Source organism: Oncorhynchus gorbuscha, linkage group LG06 (assembly GCF_021184085.1).
Source record: "Oncorhynchus gorbuscha isolate QuinsamMale2020 ecotype Even-year linkage group LG06, OgorEven_v1.0, whole genome shotgun sequence".
Classification (NCBI taxonomy): domain Eukaryota; kingdom Metazoa; phylum Chordata; class Actinopteri; order Salmoniformes; family Salmonidae; genus Oncorhynchus; species Oncorhynchus gorbuscha.
In genome coordinates this window covers 14701982-14723912 of record NC_060178.1, presented here as the reverse complement: position 1 = coordinate 14723912, position 21931 = coordinate 14701982, and the positions used below count along the sequence as shown (strand labels likewise).

Here is a 21931-nt window from a genome sequence, read left to right as displayed (position 1 = left end):
TGAGTGTGTGTGTGTGAGTGTCAGTGTAGTGTGAGTGTGTGTGTGTGAGTGTCAGTGTAGTGTGAGTGTGTGTGAGTGTCAGTGAGTGTGAGTGTGTGTGTGAGTGTCAGTGTAGTGTGAGTGTGTGTGTGTGAGTGTCAGTGTAGTGTGAGTGTGTGTGTGTGAGTGTCAGTGTAGTGTGAGTGTCAGTGTAGTGTGAGTGTGTGTGTGTGAGTGTCAGTGTAGTGTGAGTGTGTGTGTGTGAGTGTCAGTGTAGTGTGAGTGTCAGTGTAGTGTGAGTGTGTGTAGTGTGAGTGTCAGTGTAGTGTGAGTGTCAGTGTGTGTGTGAGTGTCAGTGTGTGAGTGTGAGTGTGTGTGTGTGTGAGTGTGAGTGTAGTGTGAGTGTGAGTGTGTGTGTGAGTGTCAGTGTAGTGTGAGTGTGTGAGTGTCAGTGTAGTGTGAGTGTGTGTGTGTGAGTGTCAGTGTAGTGTGAGTGTAGTGTGAGTGTCAGTGTAGTGTGAGTGTCAGTGTAGTGTGAGTGTCAGTGTAGTGTGAGTGTGTGTGTGTGAGTGTCAGTGTGAGTGTGTGTGTGTGAGTGTCAGTGTAGTGTGAGTGTAGTGTGAGTGTCAGTGTAGTGTGAGTGTCAGTGTGTAGTGTGAGTGTCAGTGTAGTGTGAGTGTGTGTGAGTGTGAGTGTCAGTGTAGTGTGAGTGTCAGTGTAGTGTGAGTGTGTGTGTGTGAGTGTCAGTGTAGTGTGAGTGTCAGTGTAGTGTGAGTGTCAGTGTAGTGTGAGAGTGTCAGTGTAGTGTGAGTGTCAGTGTAGTGTGAGTGTGTGAGTGTGAGTGTCAGTGTAGTGTGAGTGTCAGTGTAGTGTGAGTGTCAGTGTAGTGTGAGTGTCAGTGTAGTGTGAGTGTGTGTGTGAGTGAGTGTCAGTGTCAGTGTGTGAGTGTCAGTGTAGTGTGAGTGTCAGTGTAGTGTGAGTGTGTGTGTGTGAGTGTCAGTGTAGTGTGAGTGTCAGTGTAGTGTGAGTGTCAGTGTAGTGTGAGTGTCAGTGTAGTGTGAGTGTGTGTAGTGTGAGTGTCAGTGTAGTGTGAGTGTGTGTAGTGTGAGTGTCAGTGTAGTGTGAGTGTGTGTGTGTGAGTGTCAGTGTAGTGTGAGTGTGTAGTGTGAGTGTCAGTGTGTGTGTGTGTGAGTGTCAGTGTAGTGTGAGTGTGTGTGTGTGAGTGTCAGTGTAGTGTGAGTGTGTGTGTGTGAGTGTCAGTGTAGTGTGAGTGTGAGTGTCAGTGTAGTGTGAGTGTGTGTAGTGTGAGTGTCAGTGTGTGTGTGAGTGTGTGTGTGTGAGTGTCAGTGTAGTGTGAGTGTGTGTGTGTGAGTGTCAGTGTAGTGTGAGTGTGTGTGTGTGAGTGTCAGTGTAGTGTGAGTGTGTGTGTGTGAGTGTCAGTGTAGTGTGAGTGTGTGTGTGTGAGTGTCAGTGTAGTGTGAGTGTGTGTGTGTGAGTGTCAGTGTAGTGTGAGTGTCAGTGTAGTGTGAGTGTGTGTGTGAGTGTCAGTGTAGTGTGAGTGTGTGTGTGTGAGTGTCAGTGTAGTGTGAGTGTCAGTGTAGTGTGAGTGTGTGTGTGAGTGTCAGTGTAGTGTGAGTGTGTGTGTGTGAGTGTCAGTGTAGTGTGAGTGTGTGTGTGTGAGTGTCAGTGTAGTGTGAGTGTCAGTGTAGTGTGAGTGTCAGTGTAGTGTGAGTGTCAGTGTGAGTGTGTGTGTGTGAGTGTCAGTGTAGTGTGAGTGTGTGTGTGTGAGTGTCAGTGTAGTGTGAGTGTAGTGTGAGTGTCAGTGTAGTGTGAGTGTGTGTGTGTGTGAGTGTCAGTGTAGTGTGAGTGTGTGTGAGTGTGTGAGTGTGTGTCAGTGTAGTGTGAGTGTCAGTGTAGTGTGAGTGTGTGTGTGTGAGTGTCAGTGTAGTGTGAGTGTGTGTGTGTGAGTGTCAGTGTAGTGTGAGTGTGTGTGTGTGAGTGTCAGTGTAGTGTGAGTGTGTGTGTGTGAGTGTCAGTGTAGTGTGAGTGTGTGTAGTGTGAGTGTCAGTGTAGTGTGAGTGTGAGTGTCAGTGTGTGTGTAGTGTGAGTGTCAGTGTAGTGTGAGTGTGTGTGTGTGAGTGTCAGTGTAGTGTGAGTGTCAGTGTAGTGTGAGTGTCAGTGTAGTGTGAGTGAGTGTGTGTGAGTGTCAGTGTAGTGTGAGTGTCAGTGTAGTGTGAGTGTCAGTGTAGTGTGAGTGTCAGTGTAGTGTGAGTGTGTGTAGTGTGAGTGTCAGTGTAGTGTGAGTGTCAGTGTAGTGTGAGTGTCAGTGTCAGTGTAGTGTGAGTGTCAGTGTAGTGTGAGTGTGTGTGTGAGTGTCAGTGTAGTGTGAGTGTCAGTGTAGTGTGAGTGTCAGTGTAGTGTGAGTGTCAGTGTGTGTGAGTGTCAGTGTAGTGTGAGTGTCAGTGTAGTGTGAGTGTCAGTGTAGTGTGAGTGTCAGTGTAGTGTGAGTGTCAGTGTAGTGTGAGTGTCAGTGTAGTGTGAGTGTGTGTGTGTGAGTGTCAGTGTAGTGTGAGTGTCAGTGTAGTGTGAGTGTGTGTGTGTGAGTGTCAGTGTAGTGTGAGTGTGTGTGTGTGAGTGTCAGTGTAGTGTGAGTGTGTGTGTGTGAGTGTCAGTGTAGTGTGAGTGTGTGTGTGTGAGTGTCAGTGTAGTGTGAGTGTGTGTAGTGTGAGTGTCAGTGTAGTGTGAGTGTGTGTGTGTGAGTGTCAGTGTAGTGTGAGTGTGTGTGTGTGAGTGTCAGTGTAGTGTGAGTGTGTGTGTGTGAGTGTCAGTGTAGTGTGAGTGTCAGTGTAGTGTCAGTGTAGTGTGAGTGTCAGTGTAGTGTGAGTGTGTGTGTGTGTGTGTGTGAGTGTGTGTGTAGTGTGAGTGTGTGTGTGTGAGTGTCAGTGTAGTGTGAGTGTGTGTGTGTGAGTGTCAGTGTAGTGTGAGTGTGTGTGTGTGAGTGTCAGTGTAGTGTGAGTGTGTGTGTGTGAGTGTCAGTGTAGTGTGAGTGTGTGTAGTGTGAGTGTCAGTGTAGTGTGAGTGTGTGTGTGTGAGTGTCAGTGTAGTGTGAGTGTGTGTGTGTGAGTGTCAGTGTAGTGTGAGTGTGTGTGTGTGAGTGTCAGTGTAGTGTGAGTGTCAGTGTAGTGTCAGTGTAGTGTGAGTGTCAGTGTAGTGTGAGTGTGTGTGTGTGTGTGTGTGAGTGTGTGTGTAGTGTGAGTGTGTGTATCTATAGTATTGTGAGTATGCATATAGTCAGTGCAAGATGGGTTCAGTGCAGATACTCCAGGTAACCATTTAATTAACCATTTACCTATCTTATGGTTTGGACTAGTAGCTGTCTTGGAGCCTGTTGAAACATGAGCCGATGATCCGGTATGGATGTTCGGACATTAGCTGTGTGAACAGCCTGGAGTGGGTGGCTGGAATCTTTGGCAATTTTTCAGGCTGTAGAATTGCATTCTTTTTTGAGGATCTGAGGGCCCATGCCAAATATTTTCAGCCTCCTGAGGGGGAAGAGGTACTTATGTGCCCTTTTCACAACTGTGCAGGTGTACCATGTTAGGTCCTTAGTGATGTGGATGCCAAGGCACTTGAAGCTCTCGACCCACTCAACTACAGCCCATGCATGAGGGCAAACACTCCCTTTCTCCTGTAGTCCACGATCAGTTGTCCTGCAAGCACACTGCCAAGTCTCTGACCTCCCTATAGGCTGTCTCATCGCCTTCGGTGATCAGGCATACCCCCGTTGTGTCGTCATTAAACTTAATGGTGCTGGAGTCTTGCATGGCCACGCTGTCGTGGGTGAACAGTGAGTATAGGAGGGGGCTGAGCATGGACACTGGCGGTCAGTTTAAAACATGTTGGGATTACACACTGGGACAGGGGGATATTGAAAATGTCCGTGAAGACACTTGCCAGCTGGCATGCGCATGCCTTGAGAACAAGCCCTGGTATTCAGTCTGGCCCGGCGGCCTTGCGATTGTTAACCCGTTTTAAAGTGTTTCTCATATTGGCCATAGAGAGTGAGACACAGTCATTCGGGAACAAAAGGGGCTTTCTTGCAAGGCTCAGTTTTCTATTCCTCGAACTGAGCATAAGAGGCATTTCCCTAATTTGGGAGTTCTGCATCCCTGGGTGTCTCACTGCTGGTTTTCCCTTTGCAATCCATTATCATCTGCAAGCCCTGTCACATACGACGAGCATCAGAGCCAGTGTAATAGGATTCCACCTTCCTCTTTTATTGTCCTTTTGCCTGTTTGATATCTCGTAGGAGATCCTAGCGGGCTTTCTTGAACGTGTCCATGTCCATTTCCTGTTCCTTGTAAGCGGTAGCTTTAGCCCAGTGCAGATATTGCCTGCAATCCATGGTTTTTGGTTTGTATACGTATGTATAGTCACTGTGGGGATAACGTCATCTATGCAGTTATTGATGAAGCCCATGACTGATGACCCATGACTGATGTCATCTAAAAAAAACCCAGAACATATCCCTGTCTGTACCAGCAGAGCAGTCTTGTAGCCTCACGTCTGCTTCATCGGACCACTTACGTTTCTAAACAGAAAGCAGGCCTCCACCCAGTACCCTGCCCTGAACTTAGTCACTGTCACTAGCTGGCTACCAACCGGTTACTCAACCCTGCACCTTAGAGGCTGCTGCCCTATGTACATAGACATGGAACACTGGTTATGTTAATAATGTTTACATACTTTTTTTCTCATTTCATATGAACAGTATATACTGTATTCTACTGTATTTTTGTCAATGCCATGTCATAAAATGGATATTTCTTAATTCTATTCTTTCACTTTTAGATTTGTGTGTATTGTTGTGAGTTGTTAGACACTAGTGCACTGTTGGCGCTAGGAACACAAGCGTTTCGCTACACCTGCAATAACATCTGCTAAATATGTGTATGTGACCAATAACGATTTGATTTGACAGTTGTGGTCAGATTTGCCGAAGAGAGGCAGAGGGAAGGCCTTATATGTGTTTCTGTGGGTTGAATATAAGTGTTCAATAAAGTATTGTGGCTTAAAGTCAACAATATATCTTGCATACACTAAGTACAGTTTTATACAGGAAACCTTCAAGACATAGGTTGGATCCCAATTGCACTATATTCCCTCTGCCCTATATAGTTCACTACTTTGACCAGAGCCCTATTGCTATATTATTACGAGGTTTATGATGTTTTTTAACTTTTTTTGCAGTCCTGCCATCAAAGACTTTCACAACATCTAAACACTACACTAGAAGAGGTTATATTTCAGGCCACTATAGTATCCCAATTGTAGAAGATGGATATGATAGAAGACTGGTCAGGGTATTAAGGGGTAGACTTTTGACTCTATGGTTGTGTCCCACATGGCACCCTATTCCAACCACTTCTTTTGAACAGGGCTCATAGGGCTCTGGTGAGAGGTTCCATTTGGGACATAGAATTCCATCTATTCCATCGTCCTGTTTTTCCTGCAATTCAGAAACTCACCTAGATGACAGGGTGTGGTGAGAGAGAGAGGCCTCACACTCACAAAGAAAGGCATGCTAGCAATACACCCTCTCCTCCCCTCTCTCCTCCTCTCACCCCCTCTTCTCCTCACAAAGGAATGCTCCTGGGCCTACTGCATATCTCCCCCCTAACACTTCAGCCTTAAGACACTGACCTCCTCTCATCTCATCTCCTCTCCTCTCCTCATCCCCCCTTCTCTCTACTCACCTGGTCCTGCAGCATATCTCCCTCCAGCACCTCAGCCTTAAGACATTGACCCTTCACCCCATCTGTACAATTACAGAATTCATAGAATGACAGCCATTCCTGTTCTATTGCAATGTTCCGTGCTGGCTGGACCGGACCGATGGCCTTACAGAAGTTAAGTCACAATTTTCATAGAGCAAAGTGCAAAATGTACCATAACCCTAATTTCATTTGAACCTTTTCTTCAACAATAAGTATAATAAAGAGGTTTGTATGTATGTATTGCTCAGTTTACTACATTTTTGTTAAAACTAAAGTTTAATACACTTTTTAAAGAAGATTTCAAATTAAATCCCACTGTGAGATTATAATGAGGTTTGTTATTTTTTGCTCTTTGTTCAAATATTTTCACTACGATTATGTAAACAGCTAGGAGTAATATATATATATATATATACACACATTTTGAATGTGAAAACTATTTATTAGATACAAACTCAATTCACTTGTGCAAAAAAGGGAGGCTTGCGCTGCTGGCATATATGGCGATCAAATACAGTGCTGTGAAAAGGTATTTGCCCCCTTCCTGATTTCTTATTTTTTTGCACATTTGTCACACTTGTTTCAGATCATCCAACAAATGTTAATATTACACAAAGATAACCAAGTAAGCACAAAATGCAGTAAAGGGATCATTTTATTTATTAAGGGAAAAAAGCTATGCGAACCTTCATGGCCCTAAGTGACAAAGTAATTGCTCCCCTTTGTTAAATCATGAATTTACTGTGGTTAATCACATTTTTTTGGATAGCTGAGTTCAATTTCACCAGCCACACCCAGGCCTGATTACTGCCAGATCTGTTGAATCAAGACATCACTTAATAAATAGAACCTGACTGACAAAGTGAAATAGGCCAAAAGATCTCAAGAAGCAAGACATCATGCCACGTTCCAAAGAAGTTCAGGAGCAGATGAGAAACAAAGTAAATGACATATATTAGTCTGGAAAGGGTTACTAAGCCATTTCTAAAGCTTTGGGACTCCAGCGATGTCACGTTCTGTCCATCGTTCGTATGTGTTTTCCTTGTTTTAGTGTTGGTCAGGACGTGAGCTGGGTGGGCATTCTATGTTGTGTGTCTGGTTTGTCTATTTCTATGTTTGGCCTGATATGGTTCTCAATCAGAGGCAGGTGTTAGTCATTGTCTCTGATTGGGAACCATATTTAGGTAGCCTGTCTTGTGTTGGGTTTTGTGGGTGATTGTTCCTGTCTCTGTGTTTGCACCAGATAGGACTGTTTAGGTTTGCACTTTTCTTGTTTTATATAATCTGTTCATGTATAGTCGTCTTTATTAAAAACATGAATAACCACCACGCTGCATTTTGGTCCGCCTCTCTTTCACCAGAAGAAAACCCTTACAAGCGAACCACGGTGAGAGCCATTATCCACAAATGGAGAAAATTTGGAACAGTGGTGAACCTTCCCAGGAGTGGCCGGCCTACCAAAATTACCCCAAGAGCGTAGCGACGACTCATCCAAGAGGTCACAAAAGAACCCACATCAACATTCAAAGAACTGCAGGCCTCACTTGCCTCAGTTAAGGTCAGTGTTCAGGACACAACCAACCATAAGAAAGAAACTGGGCAAACCTGGCATCCATGGCAGAGTTCCAAGGCGAAAACCACTGCTGACCAAAAAGAAGATAAAGGATCGTCTCAGTTTTGGCAAAAAACATCTTGATGATCCCCAAGAATTTGGGGAAATATTCAATGGACTGACGAGACAAAAGTAGAACTTTTTGGAAGGTGTACGTCATGTTATATCTGGTGTAAAAGTAACACAGCATTTCATAAAAAGAACATACCAACAGTCAAATATGGTGGTGGTAGTGTGATGGTCTGGGGCTGCTTTGCTGCTTCAGGACCTGGACAACTTGCTGTGATTGGTTGAACCATGAATTCTGCTCTCTACCAAAAAATGCTGAAGGATAATGTCCTGCCATCAGTTCGTGGTCGACCTCAAGCTGAAGCGCACTTGGGTTCTGCAGCAGGACAATGATCCAAAACACAAATATTATCTTTGTGTAATATTTTAATTTGTTTGATCTGAAACATTGAAGTGTGACAAATGTGCAAAAAAAAAATGAATCAGGAAGGGGCAAATACTTTTTCACAGCACTGTTTACTGTTTGGATTCCGATGAAGGTGTTTACATGTACTATTCATTCGAAAGATTCAACAAAAATCCAGGCGTTCGTTTTAATCAATTTATGCTTACTTCGATCATGACCTTATGATCATTATGATGCCGATTAAGATAAGCAGAGTAAGGCATTTACATGACTACTGCCATAATCAGTTTAATTTCGATTTATTAGTGTGCATGTAAACATACTCACTTAGAGAAATGTAGATTATTCTATTTAATAAAAAAATAAGGTAACAAACAAACAGAAGCCAGCGTACTATATATATATATATATGTGTGCAATGACATGGATAGCATCACAAATCCCTATGGGCCCTGGTCAAAAGTAGCGCTATATATATATATATATATATATATATATATATATATATATATATATATACACACACGGTAGGGTTGATATATAGCCCTATTTGGTAAAAGACCAAGTCCGTATTATGCCAAGAACAGCTCAAATAAGCAAAGAGAAACGACAGTCCATCATTACATTAACAAATGAAGGACAGTCAATGAATTCGGAAAAACCATCAAGCTATGATGAAAATGGCTCTCATGAGGATCGCCACAGGAAAGGAAGACCCAGAGATACCTCTGTTGCAGAGGATACGTTCATTAGAGTTGGAATGCAGAGTTAAGGAAAAGCAGCCAACAAGTGCTCAGCATATGTGGGAACTCCTTCAAGACTGTTGGAAAACTTTCCGGATGAAGCTGGTTGAGAGAATGCCAAGAGTGTGCAAAGCTGTCATCAAGGCAAAGGGTGGCTACTTTGAAGAAATATTATATTTTTTATATTTTTTATAATAATATATTTATTATTATTATTATTTTTAGCCCCCTTTTTCTCCCCAATTTCGTAGGATCCAATTAGTAGTTACTGTCTTGTTTCATCGCTACAACTCCTGTACGAGCTCGGGAGAGGCGAAGGTCGAGAGCCATGCGTCCTCCGAAACACAACCCAACCAAGCTGCCCTGCTCCTTAACACAGCGCGCATCCAACACCAATGTGTCGGAGGAAACACTGTACACCTAACGACCTGGGCAGCGTGTACTGTGCCCGGCCCGCCACGAGTCGCTAGTGCGCGACAAGACAAGGATATCCCTGCCGGCCAAACCCTCCCTAACCCGGACGACGCTAGGCCAATTGTGCGTCGCCCCATGGATCTCCCGGTCGGCGCCTGCTGCGACAGAGCCTGGGCTCGAATCCAGAGTCTCTGGTGGCACAGCTACCACTGCGCCTCCCAGGAGGCCCTATATAACATTTATTTTGATTTGTTTAGCACTTTTTTGGTTACTACATGATTCCATATGTGTTCTTTCATAGTTTTAATGTCTTCACTATTATTCTACAATGTAGAAAATATAAAAAATATAGAAAAACCCTGGAATGAGTAGGTGTGTCCAAACTTTTGACTGGTAGAGTATACAAAAATGATAGGGTGGCATTTGGGACACAGCCCTGGTAAGCCCCTGAGGGGTGGAGTGGTCCATCTCTGTGGCAGTGACTTTGGGGTGAATACAGTTCATAATTAGCTAACAGACAGACAGCAGGGTTGGCTGCACATTCAAATTTAAGACATAATTCCAATTTAGCTAAAATTCCAGAGCTCGCTAGCTAGTTATACTGCAAAAAAAGCAAGTCTAACAACACCACATTGATGACAAAGGTTTTTCTACTAATGATTTGCCTTCTGAATGTCATTGTGTTTCCAAGCCACTAAATGCACTTTAGACTACGTCTTCAACAGCGCCAATTAGGTAGAATTAAGTAGAACCTTCAGTTGGGTACCTGTGCTCAGGAGAATCTTCATAACAAAATTGTGACGCAACGTGCAACCCATTAATTTCTTTCAAAGTTGTTAATTTTTTAATTATAAATACAAATGACTACCTGCAAATTGGATTCAACCCAACCCTGTCAAACAGGTAGCTATCGGACAGGTCCAGCAGGTCTTGAGCTGGACAGACTGAATGCAAGGGGGTTAAAGGATGAGAGAAAAAGAGGGAGGGGTCTGACTGGACAGGTCCTTAAAAAAGGAGAGTAAGGAGAGGTAGAACTCAACACACAGGCAGGACAGAGAGAGAGAGATACCCAGTGAAGACATCTGAAGATCTCCGAAGAAGTGAAGCTACAACGGAACATTTTAGGTGAGATTTCAACAACTGTTCATCTAATACTGTATCTGAATGCATGCCAAATGGCACCCTATTCCCTATATAGTGCACTACTTTTCACCAGGGCCCATAGAGCACATTTAACCCTGGTTAAATGTACTGCACTATATATGGAATAAGGTGCCATTTGGGGACATGCATATTCATGTGTGCTTGGCTAATCTCCTCTATGTGGTGGAACAGATGATACTTGGTATTCCTCAGTCCTACATTAGCTGAATCTGCTCTAATGTAATAGTACTGGAATATATCCAATAAGTGGAATGGCTGGGGGTACTCCAAGAGAGGTTAGGGAAACTTACCTACACTCTGAAGTACTCACTGACTTTGACTTGATTGGTTCTCTTTCACTGTCTGTCTTTGTGTGTCTCTCTCTTTCTCTCCCAGGAGAATATCACCATGGCGAAGTTGACCCTTCTTCTGCTTCTCAGCGCTGCCATTGCACTGAGCGAAGCCTTAACTCTGGATGAAGCAAGTAAGAGAGTTCACCTCACACTTTACATCATTATTTTGTATGTTGTATCAGGGGGGGGGGTGAGTGTTTGTGTGTGTGGAATGACTGATCTACAAACAATATTGAGTAGTTATTTATGATGCCAGGTGATTTGTAGATCAGTCAGTCTCAACCCACCTTGGAAGTTGGCTGAAATTTCTAACGTGCCCTGTGTCTTCTCCTTACAGATGCTATGGTGGCATCTGCAGCAGATAAAAAAAGCCCATGCCCCACAGGCTGGTTCCAGTTTAATTCACGCTGCTTCATGTTTTTCCAGACTGCAAGGACATGGCCTGAAGCAGAGGTATAATGCTTACCCTCTACTGTGGATTAAAGAAGTTCAATTGAAATCAACTTGCTCATTTGGTGTGATGTTACCTTAAAGGGGATTTTGCTTTATTTTAACAGGCATCACATGGATGTCCAGTATGTCAAATACTGAACCTCCCCTTTAAGTTATTGTCTAGTTAGACATTTCTAGGCTTTGCAATATTTATTTAATGTGTGGAGTCAGAACTCCTGTATATTGGAACCCACAGGCCATGAGTTAAGACATAAACACTAATGTCTCGATGAGCCTATTTCAAAGAACATTAGCTGTGATGGCCAATATTTGATTGTGAGAGTCCAGAACACACATTCTCACAAAGACTGGACAACTGACTAATACCTACATTATGACATGTCTCTGTCCCTGTCTATGGCTTGCTCTAGCGCCACTGTATGTTCCTTGGAGCAAACCTGGCGTCGGTGCACAGCTCTGTGGAGTCCCAATTTCTACAGGCGGTGGTGTTGATCAAGACTGGCGATTTCCCTCTGACCTGGATTGGAGGATATGATGCTGTTGAGGCAAATGTGGAAAAGGTACCCAATTGTCATATTTGAGTAAAAGTTAAAATACCTTAATAGAAAATTACTACAGTAAAAGTGAAATGTTTACTCTACCTGAACAGTCCAGCTATAGGATACTCACAGATGAATAGGATGTTTGGTATGCTCATCAATATGTCAAGGGTCACTTGTAGAATCAGGGCCGTACTCACCAACCGTCTCAGAAAATGAATCCTGTTCAACCTGTTTTAAGACAAAAATAACTCCCAACTTTTGGGGTGATGTTAAGACACTGCTCAGACAAACTCTGAGCCAGGAGTAAAATCAAGTCACTAAAGTTTCTCAGCTGGTAATCATGACATTTTGAGGTACGACAATGGAAAGATAGTGATGATGCTCATTGACATGTTACAAATTATGGTGAATAGCCAATCGCAATGAGGCTTCGCCAGCTGTGAACTCTATAGCACCCTTCAGACGACCATGGTAAACATGACATTACATCAAATGTTGCAATGGTAAAACGTTTGATTTCATTTTCGCCTGACAGAATCTGTTTGCATACTTAAGATAATTTCCTAATATGTTGGGATGCATTTTCTGTTTTGTTTGACCAATTCTGATATTTTAAATAATGTGATAGGCATATTCAGGGTTGGGAAGTAACACATTACATGTAATGGATTGCAAAAAAACAAATCTGTTACATTCCCAGAACAAAATATTGTAATCAGATTACTGACACTTTAGAAAAACTGGATGATTACTTCTAGGATTACTTTTCAATTCAGAAAGGATGTTAGAATATTATCTAGTTGTTGACATCTTTCTGTTTTGTCAAAGACATTCAAATAGGCATTTAAAAATGGTGCAAGTTTAACTTTGTTCAACCTGAGCAAATATGACTTCAAGTCGGAGACCACTATGACACCAAATGTGTTTGATGGATTGCGGGAAAAGAGCAGGAATAGGCTTTTGTAGGCTACAGTCCAAGCTATGTCAAATCAAATCAAATGTATTTATATAGCCCTTCTTACATCAGCTGATATCTCAAAGTGCTGTACAGAAACCCAGCCTAAAACCCCAAACAGCAAGTAATGCAGGTGTTGAAGCACGGTGGCTAGGAAAAACTCCCTAAAAAGGCCATAACCTAGGAAGAAACCTAGAGAGGAACCAGGCTATGAGGGGTGACCAGTCCTCTTCTGGTTGTGCCGGGTGGAGATTATAACAGAACATGGCCAAGATGTTCAAATGTTTATAAATGTTTACAAATAAATGTATAAATGTTTAGAAATGATAATAATCACGGTAGTTGTCGAGCAACAAGTCAGCACAGTAAATGTCAGTTGGCTTTTCATAGCCAATCATTTAGAGTATCTCTACCGCTCCTGCTGTAGAGAGTTGAAAACAGCAGGTCTGGGACAGGTAGCACGTCCAGTGAACAGGTCAGGGTTCCATAGCCGCAGGCAGAACAGTTGAAACTGGAGCAGCAGCATGGCCAGGTGGACTGGGGACAGCAAGGAGTCATCATGCCAGGTAGTCCTGAGGCATGGTCCTAGGACTCAGGTCCTCCGAGAGAGAGAGAGAAGAGAGAAAGAGAGAATTAGAGAGAGCATACTTAAATTCACACAGGGCAATGTCTTCCAAAGGGAGCAACTGCTGTCCGCATCCAAAGATTATCCAACTTGAATAAACACTTGGAGGTTAGGACAACAGCAGTGGTGTAGCCTACGGGCAATACGGATATCACTTATTATTGATATCTACATATCTACTTATTATTGATGTGAATCACACTGCTGCTCTCTCATTTAGCTACTTGCGACATCCACATTTTTTAAGTTGCGGGTGACTGTTCACAAATATATATGTGTATTTTAAACCAATAATGGTTGAATTGAAGTTCAAGCTGTCTATCAATCATTGTTTTTGTGACTAGTGGAAAGCTAGTGAAAAATGTACTCTTGCAACACCTGCACTGCGGATCCCCCATGGTGTTGTGCTCCATACTGTCAATAGCCTGTTTAATTGAGGCCGAGAGCAGGGCTTTTAACTTCTCTAGGATAGGGGGGACAGTCGCGTCCCACTTGGCCAAAAGCAAGGGAAATGCAGAGCGGCAACTTCAAATTAAATTATATAAAAATCAAACTCTCATTAAATCACACATGTAAGATACTAAACTAAAGCGACACTCGTTGTGAATCCAGCCAACATGTCAAATTTAAAAAAGGCTTTTCGGCGAAAGCGTAAGATGCTATTATCTGATGATAGCACAACAGTAAACAAAGAGAGTAGCATATTTCAACCCTGCAGGCGCTACACAAAACGCAGAAATAAAATATAAATCATGCCTTACCTTTGACAAGCTTCTTTTGTTGGCACTCCAATATGTCCCATAAACATCACAAATGGTCCTTTTGTTCGATTAATTCCGTCCATATATATACAAAATGTCCATTTATTTGGCGCGTATGATCCAGAAAAAAGAGCTTCCAATTTACGCAAAGTTACTACAAAATATCTCAAAAGTTACCTGTAAACTTTGCCAAAACATTTCAAAATACTTTTGTAATACAACTTTAGGTATTTTTAAACCTTAATAAATCGATCAAATTGAAGACGGGTCTATCTGTGTTCAATACAGGACAAGAGGAAACAAGCGCTACTTTTCTAGTCTTGCCCAACTCTCAACAGCGTTACACTTATTTAAGATGGCCGTACTTCTACATTTCACAAAGGAATAACCTCAGCCATTTTCCAACAACTGGTGACATCCAGTGGAAGAGGTAGGAACTGAAAACAAGTGCCTCAGAAATATAGTTCCCCAATGAAACCTCCTTGAATACAGTGTGACCTTTTTTCTAAATGGTTAGTCCTCGGGGTTTTGCCTGCTACATAAGTTCTGTTATACTCACAGACATGATTCAAACAGCTTTAGAAACTTCAGAGTGTTTTCTATCCAAATTGACTAATTATATGCATATCTTATATTATTGGCATGAGTAGCAGGAAGTTGAAATTGGGCACGCTATTTATCCAAAAGTGAAAATGCTGCCCCCTATTTGAATACCTCAATCTAATTGCTGATGATGATATATATATCAATATGTTTAATGGACACATACTCAAACTCATGCTCGTTTGACAGACTTAAATAGCTGCAAATTATCAAGATATCAAAAGTGTAACCAACAAAAAAGTAAACAGTAGGCCTATAGCAAATGGAGCATATGGCATTCATTTTTCACATGCAAATAGCGTTTTTTGGTAGGCTAGTGCCCAGGGCATGCCATTCCCGAAAGCAGCATTTATTTTTTAACTCAAAGCAATGATCCCAATCAGTCCTTAGTTTTTAAGTTATGCGCAGGTTAAACAAGGGGTATTCTATGAATTGGAATGACTGGAAATCTGACAGACTTTGTTCTGTGTGTAGTTCAATTGGTATTATATTAATTTGTCTTCTTCTAACACCTCTTGAGCTATCATATTACATTACTGAGTTTGGGTAATCCAAAAGTTACATTACTGATTACAATTTTGAACAGGTAACTAGTAATTTTACTAGTGTTTTAATATAAAAATATCAAAACATTATGTTAACAACTCCAAAGAAATGTGGCAGTGATTTCAGTTTAGAATGTTGAATCGTGCGTTACACCATTCAAATGAATGGGGATAGAACACGCTTTATATGAGCAGAAATATAGCAAAAAGCTGTTTTGCAGCAATCTGAGATGAGTCAGTCTGTACATCAGCCTGTACATGTCAATGTTGGTTTAATGTTTGTAGCATTAACATTTCAAGAGCAGTAGATAATCAAAATACGTCCTGTTGAAGCCTATGGTTATAGTTCAAAAAGTATAAATGATATCTAAAAGCAACAAATAAATTACTGCAAACAACAAACACTCTTTTTCCCTTCAGACATCATTGCACGTGTGATAGAAGGGCACATGATGTACCACCATTTCTTAACATGCTGCTCAACGCTCCTCAGCTTGGCAACAAAATCAATAACAATGGTGGTGTGGCGGTCAGTGGTGCTGTTTCCCCCTACTGCGGATTCCATCTTTAAACGGTTGTGTTGTAGTTATATGTGATTTCTTTGATACTGAGACCTCAGTTCTTCCTCACAGGACAGGCTATGGTTCTGGAGTGACGGATCTAAATTTGATCACCAGAACTGGGCGAAAGACGAGCCCAATAACTATAACGGTGCCAGAGAGCCATGTGTTCAGATGAACTTTGGAGGTACAGTAAGCCCACTATCATTCACTGATCCATTCATCAAATTAAACGTTATTCATAGTAAGTATAACAAATAAATCTGACACACACACTTATTTGAATTTTTGTCTGAATTGATTTGAAAGGTCATTTCTTTTCTGTGTTTCCTCTTAAGGTAAAGATGCCTGGAATGATGAATTATGTGGAAGGAGATATCCCTCTGTGTGCTCCATAAGGACCTGTTAAATCTATCAAACTATCAACTGAAACCAAGCATTCTACTGCGTAGTGTCAGCAACCTAACTGAAAAATGTTTATGGTAAAATCAAATACTTTATGAAGATTATTTGTTGCAGACAATGTTGATGTGATTTGTTGTCAATAAAACAGGTGTACACATTATTTTCTCTCAGGAGTCATTATTAAACATGAATGATAGTTCCATAATTGTCAAATCCTTTGAAGTGTTTCGTTAAGATAGTCTAAGATCTGGGAGTCTGTTCAAGGGTCATTTAAATTCTTTGAAATTCTTTCAATTATTCTTGGAGAATATAATTTATAATTGATTCTCTTGTATAACCAAAAAGGTTGTATTACTCCACAAACAACATGAATATAAACAATGTATATTGCTTTAAAATAAGTCAAACATTATCACGTGGTTGTCATAGACCGTTAGCGCGCTGTCTATGATATTTAGAGGTGTTACGTTTCCCTACACCATCCATTCTCTCTATACCAAGTAACAGTTCAGCCGTTTGACTGTTATTAGAATCACAGAATGTGGCTTTTTGTGTCCAAACTCTCACTGGTTATAGACATGTGTGAGTACAAGATGTGCTTGTTATAGCCAAATACACTGCTCAAAAAAATAAAGGGAACACTTAAACAACACAATGTAACTCCAAGTCAATCACACTTCTGTGAAATCAAACTGTCCACTTAGCAAGCAACACTGATTGACAATACATTTCACATGCTGTTGTGCAAATGGAATAGACAACAGGTGGAAATTATAGGCAATTAGCAAGACACCCCCAATAAAGGAGTGGTTCTGCAGGTGGGGACCACAGACCACTTCTCAGTTCCTATGCTTCCTGGCTGATGCTTTGGTCATTTTTGAATGCTGGCGGATCTTTCACTCTAGTGGTAGCATGAGACGGAGTCTACAACCCACATAAGTGGCCCTGGTAGTGCAGCTCATCCAGGATGGCACATCAATGCGAGCTGTGGCAAGGAGGTTTGCTGTGTCTGTCAGCGTAGTGTCCAGAGCATGGCGGCGCTACCAGGAGACAGGCCAGTACATCAGGAGACGTGGAGGAGGCCGTAGGAGCGCAACAACCCAGCAGCAGGACCGCTACCTCTGCCTTTGTGCAAGGAGGAGCACTGCCAGAGCCCTGCAAAATGACCTCCAGCAGGCCACAAATGTGCATGTGTCTGCTTAAATGGTCAAAAACAGACTCCATCATCTGGGACATCATGTCTCGCTCCATCCACCAATACCACGTTGCACCACAGACTGTCCAGGAGTTGGCGGATACTTTAGTCCAGGTCTGGAAGGAGATCCCTCAGGAGACCATCCGCCACCTCATCAGGAGCATGCCCAGGTGTTGTAGGGAGGTCATACAGGCACGTGGAGGCCACAAACACTACTGAGCCTCATTTTGATTTGTTTTCAGGACATTACATCAAAGTTGGCTCAGCCTGTAGTGTGGTTTTCCACTTTAATTTTGAGTGTGACTCCAAATCCAGACCTCCATGGGTTGATAAATTTGATTTCCATTGATAATTTTTGTTTGATTTTGCTGTCAACACATTCAACTACGTAAAGAAAAAAGTCACTAATAAGAATATTTCATTCATTCAGATCTAGGATGTGTTATTTTACATTTACATTTACATTTAAGTCATTTAGCAGACGCTCTTATCCAGAGCGACTTACAAATTGGTGCATTCACCTTATGACATCCAGTGGGACAGTCACTTAACAATAGTGCATCTAAAACTTAGGGGGGGGGTGGGGTGAGAGGGATTACTTAACCTATCCTAGGTATTCCTTAAAGAGGTGGGGTTTCAGGTGTCTCCGGAAGGTGGTGATTGACTCCGCTGTCCTGGCGTCGTGAGGGAGTTTGTTCCACCATTGGGGGGGCCAGGGCAGCGAACAGTTTTGACTGGGCTGAGCGGGAGCTGTACTTCCTCAGTGGTAGGGAGGCGAGCAGGCCAGAGGTGGATGAACGCAGTGCCCTTGTTTGGGTGTAGGGCCTGATCAGAGCCTGGAGGTACTGAGGTGCCGTTCCCCTCACAGCTCCGTAGGCAAGCACCATGGTCTTGTAGCGGATGCGAGCTTCAACTGGAAGCCAGTGGAGAGAACGGAGGAGCGGGGTGACGTGAGAGAACTTGGGAAGGTTGAACACCAGACGGGCTGCGGCGTTCTGGATGAGTTGAAGGGGTTTAATGGCACAGGCAGGGAGCCCAGCCAACAGCGAGTTGCAGTAATCCAGACGGGAGATGACAAGTGCCTGGATTAGGACCTGCGCCGCTTCCTGTGTGAGGCAGGGTCGTACTCTGCGGATGTTGTAGAGCATGAACCTACAGGAACGGGCCACCGCCTTGATGTTAGTTGAGAACGACAGGGTGTTGTCCAGGATCACGCCAAGGTTCTTGGCGCTCTGGGAGGAGGACACAATGGAGTTGTCAACCGTGATGGCGAGATCATGGAACGGGCAGTCCTTCCCCGGGAGGAAGAGCAGCTCCGTCTTGCCGAGGTTCAGCTTGAGGTGGTGATCCGTCATCCACACTGATATGTCTGCCAGACATGCAGAGATGCGATTCGCCACCTGGTCATCAGAAGGGGGAAAGGAGAAGATTAATTGTGTGTCGTCTGCATAGCAATGATAAGAGAGACCATGTGAGGTTATGACAGAGCCAAGTGACTTGGTGTATAGCGAGAATAGGAGAGGGCCAAGAACAGAGCCCTGGGGGACACCAGTGGTGAGAGCGCGTGGTGAGGAGACAGATTCTCGCCACGCCACCTGGTAGGAGCGACCTGTCAGGTAGGACGCAATCCAAGCGTGGGCCGCGCCGGAGATGCCCAACTCGGAGAGGGTGGAGAGGAGGATCTGATGGTTCACAGTATCGAAGGCAGCCGATAGATCTAGAAGGATGAGAGCAGAGGAGAGAGAGTTAGCTTTAGCAGTGCGGAGCGCCTCCGTGATACAGAGGAGAGCAGTCTCAGTTGAATGACTAGTCTTGAAACCTGACTGATTTGGATCAAGAAGGTCATTCAGAGAGAGATAGCGGGAGAGCTGGCCAAGGACGGCACGTTCAAGAGTTTTGGAGAGAAAAGAAAGAAGGGATACTGGTCTGTAATTGTTGACATCGGAGGGATCGAGTGTAGGTTTTTTCAGAAGGGGTGCAACTCTCGCTCTCTTGAAGACGGAAGGGACGTAGCCAACGGTCAGGGATGAGTTGATGAGCGAGGTGAGGTAAGGGAGAAGGTCTCCGGAAATGGTCTGGAGAAGAGAGGAGGGGATAGGGTCAAGCGGGCAGGTTGTTGGGCGGCCGGCCGTCACAAGACGCGAGATTTCATCTGGAGAGAGAGGGGAGAAAGAGGTCAGAGCACAGGGTAGGGCAGTGTGAGCAGAACCAGCGGTGTCGTTTGACTTAGCAAACGAGGATCGGATGTCGTCGACCTTCTTTTCAAAATGGTTGACGAAGTCATCTGCAGAGAGGGAGGAGGGGGGGGAGGGGGCGGAGGATTCAGGAGGGAGGAGAAGGTGGCAAAGAGCTTCCTAGGGTTAGAGGCAGATGCTTGGAATTTAGCATGGTAGAAAGTGGCTTTAGCAGCAGAGACAGAGGAGGAAAATGTAGAGAGGAGGGAGTGAAAGGATGCCAGGTCCGCAGGGAGGCGAGTTTTCCTCCATTTCCGCTCGGCTGCCCGGAGCCCTGTTCTGTGAGCTCGCAATGAGTCATCGAGCCACGGAGCGGGAGGGAGGACCGAGCCGGCCTGGAGGATAGGGGACATAGAGAGTCAAGGGATGCAGAGAGGGAGGAGAGGAGGGTTGAGGAGGCAGAATCAGGAGATAGGTGGGAGAAGGTTTGAGCGGAGGGAAGAGATGATAGGATGGAAGAGGAGAGAGTAGCGGGGGAGAGAGAGCGAAGGTTGGGACGGCGCGATACCATCCGAGTAGGGGCAGTGTGGGAGGTGTTGGATGAGAGCGAGAGGGAAAAGGATACAAGGCAGTGGTCGGAGACTTGGAGGGGAGTTGCAGTGAGGTTAGTGGAAGAACAGCATCTAGTAAAGATGAGGTCGAGCGTATTGCCTGCCTTGTGAGTAGGGGGGAAGGTGAGAGGGTGAGGTCAAAAGAGGAGAGGAGTGGAAAGAAGGAGGCAGAGAGGAAAGAGTCAAAGGTAGACGTGGGGAGGTTAAAGTCGCCCAGAACTGTGAGAGGTGAGCCGTCCTCAGGAAAGGAGCTTATCAAGGCATCAAGCTCATTGATGAACTCTCCGAGGGAACCTGGAGGGCGATAAATGATAAGGATGTTAAGCTTGAAAGGGCTAGTAACTGTGACAGCATGGAATTCAAAGGAGGCGATAGACAGATGGGTAAGGGGAGAAAGAGAGAATGACCACTTGGGAGAGATGAGGATGCCGGTGCCACCACCCCGCTGACCAGACGCTCTCGGGGTGTGCGAGAACACGTGGGCGGACGAAGAGAGAGCAGTAGGAGTAGCAGTGTTGTCTGTGGTGATCCATGTTTCCGTCAGTGCCAAGAAGTCGAGGGACTGGAGGGAGGCATAGGCTGAGATGAACTCTGCCTTGTTGACCGCAGATTGGCAGTTCCAGAGGCTACCGGAGACCTGGAACTCCACGTGGGTCGTGCGCGCTGGGACCACCAGAGTAGGGTGGCCGCGGCCACGCGGTGAGGAGCGTTTGTATGGTCTGTGCAGAGAGGAGAGAACAGGGATAAACAGACACATAGTTGACAGGCTACAGAAGAGGCTACGCTAATGCAAAGGAGATTGGAATGACAAGTGGACTACACGTCTCGAATGTTCAGAAAGTTAAGCTACGTAGCAAGAATCTTATTGACTAAAATGATTAAAATGATACAGTACTGCTGAAGTAGGCCAGCTGGCAGTGGGTGCGTTGTTGACACTACACTAATCAAGTCATTCCGTTGAGTGTAATAGTTTCTGCAGTGTTGCTATTCGGGGGCTAGCAGGCTAGCTAGCAGTGTTGTTTACGTTACGTTGCGTTAAAAGAACGACAATAGATGGCTAGCGAACCTAGAAAATCGCTCTAGACTACACAATTATCTTTGATACAAAGACGGCTATGTAGCTAGCTAAGTAGCTAGCTACGATCAAACAAATCAAACCGTTGTACTGTAATGAAATGAAGTGAAAATGTGATACAACCTGTGAATGCGACCGGGTAGTTGAGTTCTATACAGAATACGTTGGCTAGCGTTGGCTAGCTGTTGGCTAGCTAGCAGAGTCACCTACGTTAAGGACGACAAATAGCTGGCTAGCTAACCTCGGTAAATTAAGATAATCACTCTAGGACTACACACTCTAAACCTAAACAACACAATTATCTTGGATACGATGATACGATGATACGAAGACAGCAAAGACAGCTATGTAGGTAGCTAACACTAAACTAATCAAGTCGTTCAGTTGAGTGTAAAAGTTTCTCAGTGCAGCTAATCAGTGGACGTTAGCTAGCTGGCTAGTGAAGACTACGTTAGGACGGCGAAATACGATAATTACGCAATTATCTTTGATACAAAGACGGCTATGTAGCTAGCTGAGAAGAAATTGCTAAGATAAGACAAATCAAACCGTTGTGATATAATGAAATATAATGAAAAAGTTATACTACCCGTTGGAGCGACGTGCAGATGCGACCACTCGCTATGTAAAAAAAAAAAATGTAAAAAAAAGAGAAATGTTTCTGATTTTGTTTTGGTCGTCAGGAGGAAATAGCCCTGGCGTGGGACGTGATCCGCAGGGAGCCGGTGATCGTGCGTCTACACTGCTCTCTGACACAGTATTTTAGTGTTCCCTTTATTTTTTTGAGCAGTGTATATTAGAGTTGTATGGAATGTGTGACACAGTGTGACATGTTTATTCCCTCTGTTAACAGCTATGTAGTATAATTACATCAACATGATCATGGTAATCAACACATTTAGTTTTGTTATTTGCTACTTTGTACTTGCTAAATGCTGAATGAGTGAGAATGTGAATACGATATAGTATACTATAATATTATAGCCTAGCA

At 43.8% G+C, this 21931-nt stretch overlaps 1 protein-coding gene across 1 annotated transcript; it reads left to right on the top strand.

Annotated features, from left to right (window-relative positions):
- The first annotated feature begins 10491 nt into the window (after positions 1–10491).
- Positions 10492–15943, top strand: LOC124037395 (ladderlectin-like). Its single transcript, XM_046352096.1, has 5 exons — positions 10492–10567; positions 10774–10889; positions 11300–11449; positions 15553–15667; positions 15819–15943. The coding sequence occupies exons 1-5, from the start codon at positions 10492–10494 to the stop codon at positions 15887–15889; spliced, it is 528 nt and encodes a 175-aa protein (XP_046208052.1). The 3' UTR covers positions 15890–15943.
- Positions 15944–21931: the final 5988 nt, after the last annotated feature.

Excerpts from the sequence above, each read along its gene's own strand:
- LOC124037395 (XM_046352096.1), top strand. The coding sequence starts at position 10,492 with ATGGCGAAGTTGACCCTTCTTCTGCTTCTCAGCGCTGCCATTGCACTG. Across the intron at positions 10,890-11,299 it reads GGACATGGCCTGAAGCAGAG|CGCCACTGTATGTTCCTTGG; the intron begins GTATAATGCTTA and ends GGCTTGCTCTAG. Across the intron at positions 11,450-15,552 it reads TTGAGGCAAATGTGGAAAAG|GACAGGCTATGGTTCTGGAG; the intron begins GTACCCAATTGT and ends TCTTCCTCACAG.